This window comes from Notechis scutatus, chromosome 14, assembly GCF_049901735.1.
Source record: "Notechis scutatus isolate UNSWTSFEM ecotype Mainland chromosome 14, rNotScu1.2, whole genome shotgun sequence".
NCBI lineage: Eukaryota > Metazoa > Chordata > Lepidosauria > Squamata > Elapidae > Notechis > Notechis scutatus.
In genome coordinates this window covers 1,861,149-1,883,148 of record NC_142022.1, presented here as the reverse complement: position 1 = coordinate 1,883,148, position 22,000 = coordinate 1,861,149, and the positions used below count along the sequence as shown (strand labels likewise).

General features: G+C 47.1%; 2 protein-coding genes across 2 annotated transcripts in view; both read right to left on the bottom strand.

Moving 5' to 3' along the window:
• Positions 1–7,633, bottom strand: part of SCYL1 (SCY1 like pseudokinase 1) — a 41,515-nt gene extending 33,882 nt beyond the window's left edge. The window contains exons 1-4 of the mRNA XM_087943698.1: positions 7,368–7,633; positions 5,649–5,789; positions 4,931–5,053; positions 1,874–2,094 (exon numbers count right to left, since the gene is read on the bottom strand). Coding sequence (XP_087799824.1) covers positions 1,874–2,094; positions 4,931–5,053; positions 5,649–5,789; positions 7,368–7,484 — 602 coding nt within the window. The 5' untranslated portion in view covers positions 7,485–7,633. The remainder of the gene's footprint in view (positions 1–1,873; positions 2,095–4,930; positions 5,054–5,648; positions 5,790–7,367) is intronic.
• A 4,555-nt stretch (positions 7,634–12,188) lies between these two features.
• Positions 12,189–16,524, bottom strand: LOC113425405 (gonadotropin-releasing hormone II receptor-like). The gene is made up of 3 exons (XM_026687548.2): positions 15,577–16,524; positions 14,086–14,290; positions 12,189–12,790 (listed from the first exon to the last, which is right to left on the bottom strand). Exons 1-3 carry the CDS (start codon positions 16,129–16,131, stop codon positions 12,336–12,338), a joined length of 1,215 nt encoding a protein of 404 aa, XP_026543333.2. The 5' UTR covers positions 16,132–16,524; the 3' UTR covers positions 12,189–12,335.
• Between the last annotated feature and the right edge of the window lie 5,476 nt (positions 16,525–22,000).

The window sequence follows — 22,000 nt, the reverse complement described above, 5'->3', positions numbered from 1 at the left end:
CTATTCACAGATGATATTGCTTTGATAACTGAAACTAATGATGAAGCAAATAAAATAATAGCATCATTAGGAAAGAGAATAAAGATCAAGCAATTAGGGGAGATAAAGAAGTATCTCGGTTTAAATATTAAGAAAACACGGAAAGGTTTTAAGATATCTCAGGAAGATAAGATAAGCAAATTGTTAAAAGATTACAAGATGGAGCTTTGTAAGCCAGCTAAGACTCCAATGAGTCAGGAGTTTAGCAACACTGATGTACAAAGCCCTGAGTTTGATAAGGTGATTTATCAATCTTTAATTGGTAGTTTGAGTTATATTAGTAATTGGTCTAGACCAGATATTTCGTACTGTGTGAATCAGTTGGCTAGATTCAATTCTGCACCATGTGAAAGACACTGGATTGCAGCTAAGAGGATATTAAGATATCTTAAAAAGACAATGAATTATTCATTGTATTTAGAGCCAAAGGGTGATTTAATTCTAAGTGCATATGCAGATGCTAGCTTTGCATCAGAAAGAGACACTAGAAAGTCGACTTCAGGAACAGCCATAATGCTGGGTAATACATTAATAGGCTGGAAGTCAATAAGACAACAGCATATAAGTTTGTCTACTATGGAGGCAGAATTCTCCTGTTTATCATTGTTATGTACAGAGTTAATAATGTATAAACAAATGTTAATTGATATAGGTATAACTGTAGATTATCCTATAATTATACATGAAGATAATCAGGCAGCAATTCAAATGGCCACAAATACTGGAGTAAAAACAAGGAGCAAACATACAGATCTAAGATACCTAAACGTGAGACAATCTGTAAGAAGTAAGATGATTCAGCTAGAGTACTGTATGTCGGAGGACAATTTAGCTGATAATTTTACTAAAGCCCAAGGTGCCAGTAAGCACCAGGAGAGTTGTGAAAAATATGGGATAAGATTGTAAAGGTATTATATATTTATTTCACCCAAAAGGGAGTATGTTAGGTATAACATTGATACCAAATATGGTTTGGGTGAATAAATATATAAAACTTAGATATCATGGTTTAAGTGCTTATCACTTTAAGCACAATGCAGCAGGCAATTAGCCGATTAAGGGTGCGGTTAGAAGTTACAATATAAGGAAGCATTAGAAGCTGGAAACTCTGACTGTCTGTCTGTAGCTGTAACTGTGTGCTACTGTTACTGTGTGCTGCTGCGAGTAACTGTGTGTTGCTGCGACTAACTGTGATTACTGACTGTGAGTGCCTGTGACTGAACTGTTATTGTTTGCTACTGTTTGCTGAATATCCAGCGTTTGTTTCTCTGGAGAGTGAAACCGGAGGAGGAGAAGATATCTTTATCGGCTGATAAAGATATTGCAAGGACTCTTAACTTGGACTATACTAGTGAGTCTTACTGGATGGAAATACTGTGAATGACTTAATGGACTGAATGACAATGCTTAAACTCTAACTGGATTAAAAACTATTTAAACTAAAAACAGTGTTTGTGTTCAGTGTGTGTATACTCTGGGGCCCTTCCGCTCTCCTTTGGTTGCCTGGCTTGACTACTGCTGCAATACTCTGCTAGGGGTTAAATCTCCAAACCCTAACAGTCATCAATCATGCTCTCCAGTAATAATCTTGAGCCCCAGAAGCTTCGGTTTCCTAGAAATTATCTATGAAGCATTTAAGCAATGTACTACTCCCCTCACTCCCTTTCTGCTGGCAACTCTAAAAGACCAACTTTTTGAGTTGACAGTACCGTCGTAAAGTTAAACGGCCACAAAACGAACTGTTGCACGCTGAGGACTTCCTGTATTTCAAGAATACCGATCTAAAACATGGGCAGGAGAGGAAAGGAGAGGAAAGAAAGAGAAGAAAACTCACCATTTCTCACCAACATTTTTGGTGCTGTCGGATAATTCGGGGGGGTTGTACTTCTCCAGCTCGGGAGCCCCCTTCCGTGGTACAGTGATGTCCCCCTGGGCCGAGCACATGTAATCCAAGCCACCCAGCTTCCACTCGCCAGCACGGTCCACGTAAACCACGCCCAGGCAGACGTTGTTATGGACGAGGTGACAGTCGTTGACCAGGAAACTCAGCGCTTTCTAAGGAAGGAAAGGGGAGGGGGGCAGAAGGCGGTCAAGGAACGGGGTCACAGGTCACGGCCAAGGGGGACACCGCACCCTTAGCCTGGTCAAGAAGGCTCAATTCACACAACCTATGTCAGCCTTGGAAGCCATCTTTTTATCTGGAAGCTCCGAGGCTGCCACGATTCAGTGCCTGGGAATTTGAGAGGGGGGATTTCATGGAGAGGTACTCTGTTTCCCTGAAAATACAACCTACCCTGAAAGTAAGTCCTAGCTTGATTTTTTTTACACAAGCCCAATATAAGCCCTACCCCCAAATAAGCCCTAATTAAGATCCCACCCACTCCAGAGTGGACAGGTAAAAATTAAGCCAGGGTGGGGATGGCGGGGCGTGGAGCTGACCTCCTACTTACCTTTGGACAGTTGTAGCCAGGCCTCGCGCACCCCGAGACCTGCCTTGCAGGCCCATTTCTTCTGCAGCCAGCAAGGCTGGCAAGGCTTCCCTGAAGGCCTCTGGAGCCAAGAACAAAGCTCTGGATCGATCCGGAGCTCCATTATCCCCTGCAGACGCCTTCAGGAAAGCCTTGCTGGCCGCAGAAGAAGAAGTTCCTGAAGGCCTCTGACAGCGAAAAGGAGGCCAAGGGCGACGCGCACAAGTGAGGTTAGTCAGTGGAAGAACATCCCCCGAAAATAAGACCCGGTGCCTTTTTTAATGGCAAAAAATTATAAGACAGGGTCTTATTTTTGGGGAAACACAGTAGAAGATTAGACACAGCAACATTCTTTCTCAGAGAGTCAAGGACATGTTGCCCTGCACCTGGAGGGGAGTGACTGGAGCGATGTCTCCAGTTGAGGTGAAGATTTGATTGGGCCACGTGATTGACTGATGGACGGAGGGGATGGATCTTCGATTTCTCTTTTGGGAAGGGAAAACCCGGAACTCTCAGATTCGGGTTTTCCCAGAAGTGCCAATAGGACAACTCTAATAAAATGGAACTTTGAGGAATTGTTCATCTCGGAGTTTCTTGGTTTGGAGATGGTTAGTTGGAATGCTGACATCCTGCTTGATCCCTACGGGAAACACAGGATATAGACCTAAATAAATACAGACCACCTCAACTTGCAACTGTTCATTGAGGGACCGTTCAAAGTGACAACAGAGCTGGGAAAAAAAGTGACTTACGGCCATTTTTCAGTTACGACCTTTGAAGCATCCCCGTGATCACATGATCCAAATCCGGAAGCTTGGCAACCGGCTCATATTTATGACGGCCGCAGCATCCCCCAACCCACTGCAACCATCTGACCAGCCAACTCAAGGGGGGGGGAGAATAGATTCACTTAACAACCATGTGGCTAATTTAACAACTGCAGTGATTCACTTAACAGCAGAGGCAGGAAAGGTTGTAAAACGGGGCTTTTGTAAAACTCACTGAACCTGTATACCTGTATACACACACACACACACACAGTGTATATAGATACCCTGTTTTCCCTAAAACCACAAAATAAGCCCTTGAAATGATTTTTCAGGATGCTCACAATATAAGCCCTATCCCAAAAATAAGATCCGGTTAAGATTGTCAGCCAGGTGGATGTATTTAGTAGTACTATATTTCTTCCAAAATAATCCTTAAGTGGAAAATAAACTCTAATGCATCTTTTGGAGCAAAAATTAATATAAGACTCGGTCTTATTTTCAGGGAAATACAGTAGATAGTTAGATAGGTAGAGAGAGAGATGATAGATAGAGATAGATAGAGATATAGAGATAGACAATAGGTCGATAGATATAAATTATACATACATATATATATATATACACACACACACACACACACACACTCATATATAGAGAGATATGATAGACATAATAGATAGGCAATAGATAGATAGATATAGATATAGACGATAGAGATAGATAGACGATATATAGAGATAGAGATAAATAGATAGAGATAGATAGAGATATAGAGATAGACAATAGGTCGATAGATATAAATTATATATACATATATATACACACACACACACACACACACACACTCACTCATATATAGAGAGATATGATAGACATAGATAAGCAATAGATAGATAGATATAGATATAGACGATAGAGATAGATAGACGATATATAGAGATATAGATAGATATAGATATATAGATAGACAATAGGTCGATATAAATTATACATACATATATATACACACACACACACACACACCCTCATATATAGAGAGATATGATAGACATAATAGATAGGCAATAGATAGATAGATATAGATAGATATAGACGATAGAGATAGATAGACAATATATAGAGATAGAGATAGATAGAGATAGATAGAGATATAGAGATAGACAATAGGTCGATAGATATAAATTATACATACATATATATATACACACACACACACACACACACACACACACTCATATATAGAGAGATATGATAGACATAATAGATAGGCAATAGATAGATAGATATAGATATAGACGATAGAGATGGATAGACGATATATAGAGATAGAGATAGATAGATAGATAGATAGAGATATATAGACAATAGGTCGATAGATATAAATTATACATACATACACACACACACACACACACACACACTCACTCATATATAGAGAGATATGATAGACATAATAGATAGGCAATAGATAGATAGATATATAGACGATAGAGATGGATAGACGATATATAGAGATAGAGATAGATAGATAGATAGGTGGGAATATAAATCATTTTTCAGATAGGTGATAACTTGGAACAGTCCCTAAGCAAACCGTCATAAGTAGAGGCCTACTTGTACTGAACCCCTGATACGGGTCTCCCCAATACTCACCACAATCTGATGAAGACCCCAGGAGATCTCCGGCTCGCTCAAGCCCTTCCCATCCCCTCGTGACTCCAGGTAAGCCGGCAATGGCGTCACGGGCTCAGTGACCACGTGTAAACTTTTCTCCGTCTGCGAAACCAAAGAAGACGTGGTTCTCATCACGGAGGAATATTGGGGGGCGGGGGGACTCAGGAGACCGTGTCACGTAAACCATCACAAAATGGTTGGACAAATGGACATTTGCTAGTTGCAAACGTCCTGGTTTCAAGAGAAGAAGAATATTTGTAGCTTGGGGTTAAACTGCGGGTCTTTCGAAGCTTGGTTAAGTTTTCTTGCAGATTTTTCACAGGGATAAATCACATTTACACACCTTTGAAAAAGGACAATAAAAAGCTAAGAAAGAAACCACCAGACCAGGAAACATTCTCTCTCCAGGAGGCAACAGCCAGATAAGCAGGGATTAACACCAGACAAAGAATCGAGCAGGAAACATTTCCCTTATCCGGGAACCACCAAGGAGAAAATTACACTGAACCAAGCGACTGTATGTAAACAGGGAAGAAATTCCACATTCACGCATACTAATGATGTTGGGTCATGAAACATTTGCTTTATAACAGTAATAAAATAAATAAGTACATCTGCAACGAAAGACTCAGCATGGCTCCCCAAGAGGTTTTGACCATGGTTCAAATGTCTGTTGCTCAACTCATCTTTAAGATACCTCTAAGCCATCAATGTAGGATAACATATTGGGGTGCCGGAGCGTCTTGAGGAATTTAAAGGCTGTTTTGGCAAGCTGGACCTGCTCTTCGGAACACGGCTTGACCTCATGTACGAAAAGGGAGACCGGCTCCCCCGTGGTCTGCAAAAATGAAAACGAACAGGGGTGAGAGAAGATGGTGGTCGTTTGCTAACCACAATCAGGCCATGATCAATGGTCAAATGGACAGTTCCTCAGATCCCAGTGGCCCCCACTCGCCTAGGTTTAGAAGAGCCATAAAATCCTAACTAGTTACTAGGGAGATGGAGACCTCTCGTCTGTCTGAGTCTTTTTAGTTCTTTTTATCTTGCCTTTTTATCTCTGTCTGTTCTGTTTTATTGATTTCACCAGCTCTTATACACGTGCTTCACTACGAAAATATGTGGTCGGGCTTAGATTTTGGGGAGGAAAATAACCGGGGGGTGGTGGGAAATTGTGCCTCTGCCTACCAGCATCCATCGGTATTCATCTGGCGAGTGTCCTTGTCAGTGTTGTGAGAGTTGAGGGCTGTTTGGAAACTGAAAGAGTATTTGCTGGGTGAGCGAGGAGGAGACAGCATGGAGCCTGGGCGTGGCTTAGCTCAACCATTCTGTACTAAAGCTGCTTGGAAACTGAAACTCCTCTCCTCTGCTTGTGTTTTGCATTTGGAGCAGATTTCTTTTCAGGTGGGGAGGGGGAGTAGAACGCCTTAGCATCAGAGCATGTTAATAATAATAATAATAAACATAATAATAATAATAAACATAATAATAAACATAATAAACATAAACAACAAATAATAATAATAAACATAATAATAATAATAATAATAAACATAATAATAATAATAATAAACATAATAATAAAAATAAAAATAATAATAATAATAATAATAATAATAATAATAATAATAATAATAATAATAATAATAATAATAATAATAATAATAATAATAATAATAATAAAAAATAAAAAAACCACCTAGAAGCCAAGAGTGAACACCTAGAAGCCAAGAGGAACCTAGGTGCCAAATTTCAAGTTTGCAGGTTCTGGAGATTTTGTGACTTGATGTCCTACAAGGTCCTTTCCAACTCTGTGAATTGGTTATCTGTCAGAAATGGTGTAGGGTCTCCTGCTTGGGCAGGGGGTTGGACTAGATGACCCACAAGGTCCCTTCCAACTGTTAAATTTGTTGAAGATGGGAGGGGGGACTTCAACTCCTAGGATTCTCCAGCCAGCAGGTCTCAACCTTGGCAACTTTAAGATTGTGGACTTCAACTCCCAGAATTCTCCAGCCAGCAGAGCTGGCTGGAGAATTCTGGGAGTTGAAGTCCACAAGTCTTAAAGTTGCCAACCTGGCTGGAGAATTCTGGGAGTTGAAGTCCACAAGTCTTAAAGTTGCCAACCTGGCTGGAGAATTCTGGGAGTTGAAGTCCACAAGTCTTAAAGTTGCCAAGGTTGGAGACCTCTGGCATAGGGTATCATGGTTGGGGGATTCTGGGAGTTTGATCTTAAAAAGGGCTCAGATCCCGCCAGGATGCAGATCCGGGAGCCACGCAACCCCTCCCCCACCTTCCCTTCCTCCCCCTGCCCCAAAGGAAGGGAGGCCCCTCCCCCAAACCTTGCTCCCCTCCCCTCCCCCAAAGGGTAGCCCCCCACTCCCCGGACCGCCTTTGCAAAGCTGCTGCTGCCCGGGCCCACCTTCCTTCGCCCGCGGTGCAGCTGCCAGACGCCCCCCGGCTGGGGCAGCGGAGGCTCCGGCGGGGAAGCCGCCTCGAAGGGGAAGTCGCGGATCGGATCCCGGGCGAAGAACCACATCGTGGAGCCGGGAAAAGGGGGGCGCCCGGTTGCAGAAGGCGGCCAGCTCAGCCCAGCCCAGCCGGGCAACGTCACCCCTTCGCTTTGGCAAAGGAGGAGGAGGCGGCGGCGGCACCGGACGGCCGGGCTCAGCCCCGGATCCTCTCGGCAACCCCGGAAGTGGTTGCCGAGAGGGCGCCCCCGAGCATGTGCAGAGTGCCGAGGGACGCCTCCCGGCCCCGTCCACGTTGCGTTGCACACGTGCGCGGGGAAACGGAGGCGCGTCTTTTTGCCAAATGGCTCGGGAACCTTTTGCAAGCGATGCAAGGAAGGAAGGAAGGAAGGGGAAAAACAAACCCTTGCTGGTGGCCAGCCTCCCCGCCCTTCCTTCCTCCCCTTCCTTTTTTTTAGGCTGGGGTGGGGGGGAAGGGGGTTGGGTGAACGTGGCCCAGGGATGCGTGTTTGGGGGGTTGCAGTTCCACACGCGCGCGCATTCCTAGACGCGGGGGAAGCCCGAGGATTTGCAAGCGGAGGAGAAGGTTGTACAAGGGAGGGAGGACACTTAAATAAGTGCAAGAAGACACACACACACACACACACTCCTCCGCCGCCCCCTCCCCCGGGTGTTTCCTGGAGGGGAGACTTTCTCCTCTTCTATCAGCAGAAAGCAGAAAACCCCGCAGAAAACGGCCCACAACAACAACAACAACGTTGTCCTGCAGCAGTTTGTCAAGCTTGGCCACCTGGAAGAAGGGTGGACTTCAACTCCCAGAATTCTCCGGCCTCTTAGTGGCCCAAGCTGAGAGAAATACTGTAAACATTCTGAGGAAGAAATAGGAAGGAGGGAAGGAAGGAGATGGGAAGAAGGAAGAACATGGGGAGGGGAGGGGAATGAGGAAAGAAGGAAAAAGATAGGGAGGGAGGGAAGGAAGGAAAAAGATAGGGAGGGAGGGAGGGAAGGAAGGAAGGAAGGAAGGAAAAAGATAGGGAGGGAGGGAAGGAAAAGATAGGGAGGGAGGGAAGGAAGGAAGGAAAAAGATAGGGAGGGAGGGAAGGAAGGAAAGGAAAAAGATAGGGAGGGAGGGAAGGAAGGAAAGGAAAAAGATAGGAAGGGAAGGAAGGAAGGAAAAAAGATAGGGAAGGAAAGAAGGAAAAAGATAGGGAGGGAGGGAAGGAAGGAAAGAAGGAAAAAAGATAGGGAGGGGGAGGGAGGGAAGGAAAGAAGGAAAAAGAGCGATGGAAGGAAGGAAGGATGGAAAAAGATAGGGAGGGAGGGAAGGAAGGAAGGAAGGATGGAAAAAAGGGAGGGAAGGAAGGAAAGAAGGAAAAAGATAGGGAAGGATGGAAAAAAAGATAGGGAGGGAGGGGAGGAAGGAAGGATGGAAAAAAGATGGAAGGAAGGAAGGAAAAAAGATAGGGAAGGAAGGAAGGAAGAAAAAAGACGGAGGGAAGGAAGGAAGGAAGGAAAAAAGATAGGGAAGGAAGGAAGGAAAGAAGGAAAAAAGATAGGGAGGGAGGGAAGGAAGGAAGGAAGGAAGGAAAATGGGAGGAAAGGTGGGAGAAGGAAGGTGAAAATAAATTTCAACTTTCCCCTTTAAAGGCCAGGCTTTTGTCATAAATATTAAAAGAAAGAACTTACATTGAGGAGTTCTTAAAATCGTTATTTTTATTAATAATCAGCCAGCCAGCCAAAATGTTGTATCACTGGCAAATCCATTTATTTCCGAGATGCGCTATTAGGAAACAAATCGTTTAAAGCAGCTTTTCCAAGAGTTAAGTTCAGGACCTGTTATAGGTAGTCCTCGACTTACGACTGTAACGGAGCCTGCCCATTGTGGGCGCAAGTCAAGACAGTTGTTAAGCAAGGCGCTCACATGATCATCTCATGCAATGACCACAATTGAGCCCAACATTTCTATTGCTAAGTGAGATAGTCGCTAAATGAGATAGTCGCTAAGTGAGCTTTGCCCCGTTTTATCTTTTCTTGCCACCGTTGTTAAGTGAATCACTGCAGTTGTTCACTTAGTCACATGGTTGTTAAGCGAATCTGGCTTCCCCGCTGACGTTGCTTGTCAGAAGGTTGCAAAAGGGGACCATGTGATCCCAGGACCCTGCAACAGTCGTAAGTACATGCCAGTTGCCAAGCCTCCAAATTTTGATCATGTGACCATAGGAATGCCGCAATGGTCATAAATCTCTTTTTTTTTAGTTCCGTTGCAACTTTGAACAAAAACGTTGGCTTTTTGCAGAAAGAAACAATGCTAAATAGGAAAATAACATGGTCAAACTCTCATTGTCAAATGTTCTATAGATGGCACTTACCACCTGCTAGGTTAGCTAACACGTTTAAAAATATGTTTAGCAAATGTTGGAAATGTAATTTTAAAAAAACAGGCAAATTTTTTCATATGTGGCAGACTTGTGTTACAGCCAAAAAAATGGGCAAAAATACACAAATGGATAGAAAAGATAGGGGAACATGTAGATCTCAAAGCTGAACTGTTTTTATTAGGGATGATATCAAAAAAATTGATAAGAAAAGTATGTATTTAATATTACAGCGAGGATTATCTTTGCACAATATTGGAAAAATGAAGAAACGCAGCAAGATGAAGAGATAATTAAGATATTACATTGTGCAGAAATGGACAGACTGACATTGAAAATCAGACGGAAAGAAGACACAGAATATTATCAAACATGGAACTTATTCTACCGATGGTTGGAAAATAGGAGTGGAGAGAGTAAGAAGGTAAATTTGTATTGTTAAGAAATTTAAATACCCAGATAACATGATGTTTATTGAGCACTTAAGAAATGTAATCATAGAAAATAAAATTTATTTTAAAAAATACCCTCTCAGTGTCAGATGTTTGTTAAGAACATTTGTACAAGTCCGTGTAGTGCACAAGAGCTACCTGTACAAACATTCTTAACAAACATTACCTGACAATGAGAGTTTGACCAAGTTTTACTTAGCCGTTTAGTATAATCTTTTGCTGCAAAGGATTCCAGGTGTTTATTCGGGGGCTTCTATTTAGGACCCTGGCATTTATTTTTTATTTTTATCTCCTTTGGAAAAAGAAAGATTTTTCCCTAGCTGCAGTTGTGAAGGGGTGGGGGAAACAGATTCACAGAAGGGTGAAAATATTTCTGGCTGCCACCCCACCCCAAAAAAATAAATTCTCAAAATACTCTGAAAATACAGCTCAAGGCTAGTTCAGTCACGCTGTCATGGGATTTTATTTTATTTTTATTTATCAAGTTCAGATGTCTATGGATGCCCATCTCAAGAATGTGCCTAATTCATCAGATGAGACACCTCTGAATCAAGGAAGGGTGCACAGAACGCCTGGGACGATGGCCACAGACAATGACCATTAGTCCTTGACTTAACGGTCATAATGGAGCCCAAAATTCGTTATAGGAGTTTTACCCCATTTTTATTGTGGTTCACCTGCAGACGGCAGTGGAATCGGACAGCGGGGAAGAATGGGGACCAGTCCGGGAGTCTGGAGAGGACTGGGATGAGGGTCCTGCATCCAATACAGAGATGGGGCCAGGACCACCTGGGAGGTATGTGCTGCCTCCAGAATCTGACAGCAGCGAGGCCGAGGAACAAGGGGAGCCTGTTCCCAGTGTGCGTGTATGCAGAGCTGCCAGAAGGCGAGAGCAGCTGAAGCAGAAGGGGCAACTCTGGAGTAAGGTTGGGAGGTGATTGCTCCTCCCAGAAGAGATAAAAGTCAGGCCAAGATGATGAAACCTTTGCAGGAAGCAAAGTCATTCTTTCGGTTCAGATTCATTCTTGAAGCTCTGGGTACTTCGGTTGGAATTTTTTTCTAGTTCATTTGACACGTCTGTTATTAGCAGCCATTCAAAGGAGAGAGAGGTGGGTGCTTATCTCGAGGGACTGTTTGAGATTCATTACTGGCTGGGAATGAAAACAATTCCCAGTGTTGCAATAAAATAAGTCTTGTTTTAAAGTAAGTGTGTGCGTAATCACGGTTTAGGAAGCCTGGTCAGAACAGTTTTACGATTTTTTTTACCACAGTTGTTAAATGAATCACTGCAGGTGTTAAATTAGTCTATTGTTAAGTGAATCTGGCTTCCCCATTGATTTGGCTTGTCAAGAGGTCGCAAAAAGGGATCGTGTGACCCTGAGAGACACTGCAACTGTCATAAATGCGAGCCAGTTGCCAAGCATTTGAATGTAGAATGCTACAACGGATGTAAGTATGAAAAATATTTTTAAGACACTTTTTTTCAGTGCCGTTTGTAACTTTGGCCTCTAATGGCTGTACGTCGAGGACTACCTGTATTTCCACCCAATTGATTCAAAACTCAGACTCAAATCTCATTGGTGTCAGCTAAAAAATCTTCCTTTGGTCTTTTTAATTGCCAGCAGAAAGGGAGTGGGGGAAAGCAGTGCATTCCTTAAATGCCTCAGATAATCGCCTTGGCAGCCGAAGCTGTTGGCGGGCAAGATTATTACTGGAGAGCATGATTGAAGACTCTTGGCTATGGATGTGTCCCATTGGAGAATATACATCCAGGGAGTGGGGGGAAGACCAGGGTCAAGGGGGAAATGAAGGATGTATTTTAGTGTCGGCTGCACTCAGCTAACACTAAAATGGCCACTCCTAATAAATCAATCTTTTTTTTACTGAGAGAGACTTAAGATTTGAATGGGGGTGGATTTGTTGGAGCCCTGACAACTGGATCATTTAATCTGAACCTCAATCTCATTTTCTGCATCACTTCCAATTCAGATATGGGTCATAATTTAATTTTTTTCCCCCTCGGTCTGGAAATATTCCTCAGCTGGAATTTACCGGAAAGGAAAAGTGGCCCAGCAGTCCAATGGCTGGCTATTCAGACGCAGCTCTCGGCCATCTTCTCCTTCTTCCTGCTCCAGGCCAGTTTTGGGCTCTGGGGAAATCCTGGTTTGTGTGCCCAGTGGACTCCCGGCTCTTCCCTGGGACCGTTGTTGACAGTGGACGCCCGCCCAGAGGCCATGTGGGCAGACGGTGCTTTGGCCAACTTCCTGCCTGCCCGGTAGCGTGAAGAGCAGAAGCAGTAGACCAGTGGGTCGAGGCAGGTGCTGAGGAGGCCAAAGAGGAAGAAGATATGGCCCAGTGAAGGCGGCACCTGCTCCCGGGTCAGCATCTCGGGCGAGAACCAGTACCAGAGGCCCAGCAGGTAGTAGGGCGTCCAGCAGGCGACAAACGTCAGGATGGTGATGGCCGACATCTTCAAGGCACGGAGCCGGATTTGAGGGATGTTATTGTGTGAACAACGCAGGCGGACCTCCCTGGATTTCGGTGACGCTGCAAGAAAAAGAAGGCGACAATGATAGAGCCATGTTTCAGGGTTATGTGGTGGCCTGTCGGCCGCCAGCCTCTCCAGTAGCTGAATCAGAGGAGGAGGAGGCAGAGTGGGAGTCAGGGTCAGCATCAGAGCAACCTGGGAGCTCTGAGGGGGAAGAGGGAATGGAGCTGGCAGAGAGAGAGAGGCTGAGGCGGAGCCTGGGCCGTCCATCAGCCCTCAGATGGCGAGTCAACAGCCCCCAGGTCTGGACGTGGGTGATGGGGAAGAGGAGGAACAGCCGGGCCCAGTGCCTGACGCGCAGATGCACAGAAGGCAGAGGAGAGGAGAGCAGTGGAAATCTATGGGCCGGTCCTGGGCCCAGTGCCTGACGCGCAGATGCACAGAAGGCAGAGGAGAGGAGAGCAGTGGAGCTCTATGGGCCGGTCCTTGGGATGGAAGAGCCATCGCTGCTAGTGAAGCCCCACTCGAGCTCTGGAGATCAAAGGCAGAGGATGGAAACGAATAGATGTGGCAGACCACGATTCACCTCCCCTGCAGGACAGACTTGTTAGCCTGCGGGGAGAGATATTTTTTTTTTTTGCCGGGACTGCCGGCGCTCCTAATAAAGGGAACATTTACTTAACTACAGAGGGTCTGTCCTATTGGGGGAGCTGGATCAGAGCAGGTTTAATGATGGGTTCTTGAGCAAACCAGGATTGGCTCCATTCGGAAAGGATCCTAAGCCCCAAGGAAACCAGTTGTATCTGGATGTGATGTCCTTCAAGAGCCAAATGGTAAAGATGCCAAGCTAGAAACTGGGAGATGGGAGTTCTAGTCCCGCCTTGGGCATGAAAGCCGGCTGGATGATTTTTGGGGGGCCAATCACTAGGAGATGGAGAGTTCTAGTCCCGCCTTGGACATGAGAGCTGTCTTTCAACCAATCACTAGGAAACAGTGAGTTCTAGTTCCATCTTAGGCACAAAAGCCAGCTGGTTGACTTTCAGCCAATCATCAGGATAGGGTGAGTTCTAGTCCCGCCTTGGGCATGAAAGCCGGCTGGATGAATTTTTTGGGGCCAATCACTAGGAGATGGAGAGTTCTAGTCCCGCCTTGGGAAAGAAAGCCAACTGGGTTGACTTGGGGCCATTCCTTTGCTCTCTCAGGCCAGCCCACTTCACAGGGTTGTTGTGGATAAGAAAGCAAGATGGCGAACAATATTTGCCATCTTCTTTATAAAAACCACCCCTTGCAGCTGACCATGCACCCCTTTCCAGGAAGCCCCCCCTCCCTGCCGGTGCATGCCGAGAGGCCTCACCCCGCGCTTGGGTCATCTTTCGTGAGATCTCGATCAGGATGCGGGAATAACAGAGCACCATAACCAGGAGAGGCACCAGGAAGAGGCCAGAGAAAGTGAACATGTTGTAGAGGGTTTCCTGCCAGTGTGCCCCAAAGCTGCCCACCGTGGCGCACTGGATGAAATGGGTGGGCTGGGACCGACTGACCGTGTGGAAGACAAACATCTGCAAAAAGAAAGGCCGTTTCCCATACAAAACACACATACACACAAACACAACAGAGAAAGATTAAGGTCTAGATTTCAGTTCTGTGAGAGGCAGTGTTTCTCCAGCCTCTTTAATAAGACGTGTGGACTTCAACTCCCAGAATTCCCTACACCCTACGCCATTTCTGACAAATAACAGAGCTGGAAGGGACCTGGGAGGTCATCCAGTCCAACCCCCTGTCCAAGCAGGAGACCCTACACCATTTCAGACAAATGACTGTCCAATTTCTTCTTGAAAGCCTCCAGGGATGAAGCTTCCACAACTTCCGAGGGCAACTTCTGTTCCATGGGTGGATTGTTCTCCCTGTCAGGAAATTCCTCCTTATTTCCAGGTTGAATCTCTCCTTGTTCAGTTTCCACCCATTATTTCTTGTCTGGCCTTCAGGTGCCTTGGAGAATAGCTTGACACACACACCCCTTTCTCTCTGGGAAGCCCCTCAAATACTGGAAGGCTGCTCTCCTGTCTCCCCCGGTCCTTCTCTTCCCGAGACTAGCCAGGCCAAGTTCCTGCAACCGTTCATCACATGTTTGAGCCTCCAGTCCCCTCATCCTCCTGGTTGCTCTTCTCTGCGCTCTTTCCGGAGTCTCAACATCTTTTTTATAATATGGTGAACAAAACTGGATGCAGTACTCTAGGTGTGGTCTTACTCAGGCTTTACAGAGTGGTATTAGTACCTCCCTTGATCTTGATTGTATCCCTCTGTTAATGCAACTTAGGATCGCATTGGCTTTTTTGGCGGCGGCTGCACACAGCTGGCTCCTGTTTAGCTGGTTGTCCCCTAAGACTCCAAGATCCCTCTCCCAGTTACTGCTATTGGGCCTGGTTTCACCCAGTCTGTATGTGTACTTTGGGTTTTTCTTTCCAAAATGTAGGACAGTGATGGCTAACCTTCTCAGCACCAAGTGCCCAAAGCACGCGCGCATCCCCAAAATGCAACTCCGTGCATGTGCACGCAACCACCCCCACACCCCATGCATGCATGCGACCCCCCCTGCCCTGTGCATGCACGCACAACCCACGCGTGCACGCCCTGATCTCCCCATTTGTGGCAGACCCGAAGACCAGCTGGCCGTTGGGGTGTGCATGCAGAGCTAAGCTGGGGCAACGGCTCACGTGCTCAGAGCGAGGGCTCTGCGTGCCACCTCTGGCATGCGTGCCATAGGTTTCCTGTCACAGGTGTAGGACTCGCCTCTTCTCTACGTTGAGTTTCATTTGGTGAGGTAGATACGGGTTCTTCTACCTACCTGAGGTACCGCTAGGAGGAAACTGAGGGCCCAGGCCACACACAGCATTGCCTTGTTCTTCCTCTTGGCTCGGCTGACCCACAGCGGGTGCAAGATGGCGGCCCAGCGGTCCAGGCTGATCACGACCGTCACAAAGGAGCAGGCGTACATGGCCACCAGCTTGAAGAACATCAAGAGCCGGCAGGCCAGGTCGCCGGCGTACCACTGAACGGTCACATTCCACGCGGCATCCAGCGGCATCACCACGAAGGTGACCAGAAGGTCAGCCACCGCCAGGTTCATGAGGAGGATGCGGAGATGCGGCTTGCGTTGAAACCTCTTGGTGACGCTCCACAGCATGGAGACGTTGACGCTGGTGGAGCAGAGGAAGAGGACCACGGTGAGGGCGACGCGGATTTTGGCCGCTGTGGAGAAGGTGGGCAGCTGGGAGCTGCTGCTCCTGGGAACCTCACCGGGGCTGGGGACCCCATCCATGCCGTTGGATCTCCCATGGTCCCAGAGAGTGGCATTCATTGGCTCGACCAACGTCAAGGCTTCCCAAGAAAGGAAGAGCATCCTTCACCAGAGAGGTCCATCCGCTGGACCAGGGCCTCCCACTCAGGAAGGCTCTCCCTCTCTGGCTCACGGGGACGTCCTACTTTTCAAAGAGCTTGGAAGAAGCAGGAGGACCTGGCTTCCTACTCAAGACTGTCAACTCATAAAATGTTTCTCTGGTCTTTTTAAGAGTTGGCAACAGAAAGGGAGGGGGGAGCAGTGTGGCAGCTTGGAAATCAAAAGTGCATTCCATAAATAGTTTTTCAAAGATAGTAACTAGGGGACTGAAGTTTCTGCCATGCAAAATTCTAACTGAAGCGCCTGATTGATGGCTCTGGGCTATGGAGGTGTCCCATTGGAGAATATGAATTACGATACACCCAGAGGAGTGCGGGGGAAACCAGGGTCAAGGGTGACAATGCCTCAGTGCCGGACGTGTTAACTCCCAATAAATCCTTTTGAAGTTTTGGAAGTTTGGCTCGAGACCCATGATTTAAATGGGGGGTGGGGTGGGTAACTGCCGGAATCCTGACATAGACATAGCTGAGGTCATCGGATAGGAGTCCTTCTTCTTAAAGCTGGTGGTTATTTGGGGTCAAATTGTCTTGGGTCTCCCACCGGAAGGATGGCCTATTTGGAAGATGTCATGTTTTTTTCCGGACGCTGGGTCTCCATGGCAAAAGGTCCACCTTAGTCCACATGGGTGGCTGGGAACAGAAAAACAGTCACGGGCCTGCCAGTTTCGACTTCTTTTGGTGGCAGCCATCTTCAACCTCTTGCAAAACCCAGGGGTCCCGAGACCACCCCACACACCTGCAAAGGGACAGAAGAAGCCAGCTGTCTTTTACCTGCTTCCACCAAGCCGCCCACCCACATTTCCAAAAGCATTGAAATGCAAAGCTTGCGAGAGGGGTCTTCATGGCGCTGAGCACCCTTCAGTTCTGGCCATTGCGGCAGGATGAAGATCAAGAGTGTCCAACCTTGGCAACTTTTAAGACCTGTGGACTCCCAACTCTCGAAGTTCTGGGAGTTGAAGTCCACCCGATTCTGAGAAGTCCATCCATCCACAAAGAAGTCCATAAGAAAATCCACAAGACTCGTGGACTTCAAATCCCAGAATTGCTGGCTGGGGGGGTATTCTGGGATTTGAAGTCCACAAGTCTTCAAGTAGCCAAGGTTGGACACCCCTGATGTAGTTGTGGTGGGATGAGGTTTTATATGAAACATGGTTAATCTCTTGCTTGGAAGAAGGCAAGGGAGTCTGCAATTTTTCATCATAAAATTTGAAAAGGACGAACTGGTTGACGAACATAGAATAAAATGGGTGAAGGATTTCGGTTATACTATGCAAATGGATCGGTGGGAAAATACGGGGTTCAAAGGGCTGAAATTTATTTTACCTTAGCATCTTAGCCAGGAGTTTTATCAAACGATGCATCATTGGCATATGACCCCAGAGAAATGATCTACAATTTATCAAGGCCCTTCGAATGCAAGTAATCGTCAACTTAACAACTATCCAGGTCTTGAGTTGTAAAATGAGTTGGTTACGTGACTGACCTGGATTTATTCCTCTTTTTTTTTTTTTTTGTGGCGGTCTAGTCATAAGAGGAGGAAGTCAAACTGGTTGTAAGACAAGTATGAGGACTCCTGCTGTGGGCAAGGGGGTGGACTAGATGACCTCCAAGATCCCTCCCAACTCTGTCCTTCTGTAGTCCTGTACATTCTTTCCCCACGGTTGGTATTGTGCCTGGGAAACAAGGCAGGTTCACCACAGTGCCAACTGCTAAGCTGTGTGTTAACATAACTAAAGGCTGAATTTGCACACAACAAACTGTATACAGCGGACTCAGCTACGGCACATCCAGGTTTCGAAGGGATGGCTTGGTTTCCCCTGCAGGCTCTCTTATTTGATACAAGGTTCTACACAAAGGCACAAACCTGTTCCCTTCCAGGAAAGGAGACAACCCAGTAAAGAAAACAACTATCAGAAGCGAAATATTTTGCTTGATGTCCAAATGGGACGCTTAGCCAGGACTTACCGTCTCCTCGGGCTGGTTTTGCCGTCCTTTGGCTGCTGCAGCTGAGGCGAAATAAGAGGGGAAACAAGAAAATGTATGTCCTCTGTGTGTGTGTGTGTGTGTGTGTCTGTGTTTCCGTGGCTCACAGGCACTCGGCAGCCCTGCTGCCACACACTCTGTGGCGGTGGTGTGTTTGTGAAGGTCACTGCAGGCGCGCCGCACCGCTTGTCCTCCTTCTCTTCCTGCTTCCAAGAATTCTATTTAAAGGTGCCTCTTTCTTTTTGTTCTCTTCCAACTACACAGGCAGCTTCCGGTCTTCCTTCCGCCTCCGGGGACAGTCTGGTTGGGTACCAGATGCTGTTATTAAGGACAGGACAGGGACTTCGTGATGGAGAGGCTTCCCCCAGCCATCTGCTCAGCGGGAGGAGGAGGAGGAGGAGGACAACGAGGAAGGGCTCGGGATTCAGAAGTTTGCTCTCTTTGCAACTCTGGTTTGGCCATTTTGGAGTGGGAAAGCAGCAGGGAAGCCTGGGCCTGGCAGAGCATTGAGGCCTTCGAGCGGAGCCATTCATCCTTTCGTCGCGCATCTCCTTGGCTCCGCGTGGGCTCAAATGAGGTCAAATGCAAGATCCTGTTAATCTAAGCGAAGGTAGAACTGGCTTGAAATGTGTTGCTCTCTGAGTTGGGTTTTTTCCTCGCAGATGACTCTTTATCCAACTAGGGAACACCATCAGTGGAAGAAAAAGAAGAGGAGGAAGAAGAGGAAGAAGAGGAGGAAGAGGAGGGAGGAGGAAGAGGCAGAGGAGGAGAAGAGGAGGAGGAAGGAGGAAAAAGAAGAGGAAGAGGAGGAAGGTGGCTGTGGGGTCCTTGATGGTCTCTTGAGCTTGGCGATTTTCTTGCAGACGTCTCATTGCCCAACTAGATAACACCATCAGTGCCAGTAGTGAGTAGGGTATGCTCTCATGTTATATTCCAGTGGCTTGCCTTGTCAGCGTTATTGGGAGTGACCATGTCCATCTGGAACAGTGCTCCTAATGCTTACAAAGCCTTGTAATGGGCAGCAAGAGATTCTTTTCCACGTGAGCACAGGGTGTCGGAGAGTCCAAGGAAGAGAGGCCATCCGTTCCTTCAGAGGCGGGCTGCACTTACGTTCACCGGTTCCCTGGTTGTGAGCATGCACGCGCCTCTTTGGGGCTGAGATGCAGCTTTAAACGTGCAGAGAATCAACCTAGGCAGCTCCGCTGAGTACAGCAGGGGTGGCACAGAACTGAACCAGACAGCCTGGGCGCGGGGAACGAGCCAGAAAAGGACAGCACAGGGGTGGATGTGCAGGCTCAGCCCGTGACCGCAACTCCCAGTTCGCCTGAACCGGTGTGACCAGCAGCTTACCACTGCTTTCCTTCCACTATGCTGATCCAACAGAGAGAACTCTTCTGAGGTTGCTCCTTCCAGGCAGAACCTGGAATCTTTGGAGGAACCTGGGACGTGCAGGTCTAATGTCTAGAAAAGTGGAAACCTAAGTTGGGGTGATTAGGGAAGAATCGTGGCAACTGTTTTGAACAAGCAAATCCCACAGGGCAGCTGTATCACGAGCGTGCCCATGGCCTCTAAATTGTGACTGTGCTATGTATCCCAAAGAAGAAGAAACACAATGTCACACAGTGCAATGGGATGTGGGAAAGACCTTGAGGGACGGAGCAAAAGAGAGTTGACAGATAAGAGATGGCTTAGCCCTCGGCTGTAGGACAGGTTGAAAAAGAGGCTCTGAAGAAACCCTCCTTAGCTTCCCAAGGATGTCAAACAGACCATGGGAGATTTGTACAATCACACTTGCAAAAACCCGTTAATGTACAGTAGCTTTAGAACAGGAGCCCCCAACCTTTTCGGGGCCAAGGGCCAGTTCCGTGGAGAGAGGTTTTTCCACAGACCGGAGTGGGGTGAGGTTTTGCATGCTGCCTCAATCCCGCAGGTGGGGCTTCGCTTGTTTGTGTGGCCTGGTTTTTGACACGCCACGGCCCAGTGCCAGTCCATGGAGTGGCACTGGGACCCCTGCTTTAGAGGACAGTTAGACAGGAGGCAGCCCAGAGCTGCATAATGGGAGGAGAACGAAGCTCAGGAGGTACTCTCCCTAGTTTGTCAGACTGTAAAAGGGAGAGCGGGAGATTTGTCCTTTCAGACGTACAAGATTCTGTACATGGAGCTTTAGAGCATAGTTGGATAAGAAATTGTGCAGCCCTCAGCTGCGTAACAGGTACAGAAAGAGGATCCGAAGGGACCTCCCTTAGCTTCCTAAGGCTATAAAATAGACAGCAGTAGATTTGTACTTTCAGATTTGCAAAATTCCGTTCGTGTAGCTTTACAAGAAAATAAAATTAGCTTGTCTGGTTGTGTTTCCTGTCTGGTCTAGATGATAAGGCTGACGCACATTGTGCTAATGTGTCTTTAAGCTACTGTGTTTCCCCCAAAATAAGAACCCATCTTGTATTTTTTTTGCCACCAAAAAAAGGCACCAGGTCTTATTTTCGGGGGATATTCATCCACTGACTAGCCTCACTTGCACGCATCGCCCCCGGCCTCCTTTTTGCTGTCAGAGGCCTTCAGAAACTTCTTCTACAGCCGGCAAGGCTTTCCTGAAGGCCTCAGCAGCCGATAATGGAGCTCTGGATCGATCCAGAGCTTTGTTACAAGCTACAGAGCCCTTCAGGGAAGCCTTGCCAGCTGCAGAAGAAATGGGCCAGCAAGGCAGGTGTCGGGGTGTGCGAGGCCCGGCTACAACTGTCCAAAGGTAAGTAGGAGGTCAGCTCCACCTTCTCCCATCCCCCCCCCAGCTTAATTTTTACCCGTCCATTCTGGAATGGGCAGGATCTTAATTAGGGCTTATTTTGGGGGTAGGGCTTATATTGGGCTCACATGTAAAAAAAATCAAGCTAGGACTTACTTTCCGGGTAGGTCGTATTTTCGGGGAAAGAGAGTATCAGTAAACCGCCACCGTTGCCCCTCCCTCTCCATCCCTCACAATCATATGTTCACCCATAAGGACAGCAACACCATTGTTCTTTTGATCAGCATTTGTATATATTATTTCAATATCTATCTACTTCTATCGGTCCGTATCGGACTTGGCACAGAAGAGCTGCAAGAGGTCACATTTCCCTCCCAACAAATTGTGCGTTTGGCCACGAGGGGCAACATTGTGCTTAAACCACAACTGGAAGAGGAGGAACGAGTGCAAAAGGAAACCAGAGGGCCGTTGCTTTGAGGAAGCATCTCTTGAGGTCCTAGAGAGGATTGTCTATCGGACGGACGACGCCGAGTCAAGACAGCAGGACTGGAAGAAACATCTGGAAAGGCTCAGAGTAGAAAAAAAAATGTCCTCGGCACCCATCACACACACCTGCAGTCTCAAATGCGAAATTGTTCATCCACACGTTGGCCGTTGGGTGCGAACCATACCACGGAAAGGGGAGATTGTGTAGTTGAAAATAGACACACCCTACATTCCCTTGCCAGCAGGCGTGGGCTGCTACCGGTTTCGTCCCAGTTCAGGCGAACCGGTAGCTAACCAGTAGCTAATTTTATGGTCGGTTTGGTGAACCGGTAAATCCAACTCTACGCACCCTGCCCTGGCCCTCCCGGGACTCCCCACGGGGCCCATTTTGGATCCCAGGTAAGTACAGGGTCTGCGCGGAGGCTCGGGGAGGGCCAAAAATGGGCTTCCAGAGGGTCTCCAGGGCCCAGGGAGGCCATTTTCATCCTCCTGGAGGTTTTGAGAAAAGCGGAAGTGCCCCCCCACCCCGCCATGGTGCAGGAGGCCAACTAGGCCACGCCCACCATGGCCACGCCCACCGTGCAACCAGGCAGAGAACCGG

Bases quoted from the DNA above. Each gene is read 5' to 3' on its own strand.
- LOC113425405 (XM_026687548.2), bottom strand. From the start codon at position 16,131: ATGCTCTTCCTTTCTTGGGAAGCCTTGACGTTGGTCGAGCCAATGAAT. The intron at 14,291-15,576 runs GTAGGTAGAAGA...TTCTTTTTGCAG, and splicing joins TCCTCCTAGCGGTACCTCAG to ATGTTTGTCTTCCACACGGT. The intron at 12,791-14,085 runs GTGAGGCCTCTC...TTTTTCTTGCAG, and splicing joins AAAGATGACCCAAGCGCGGG to CGTCACCGAAATCCAGGGAG.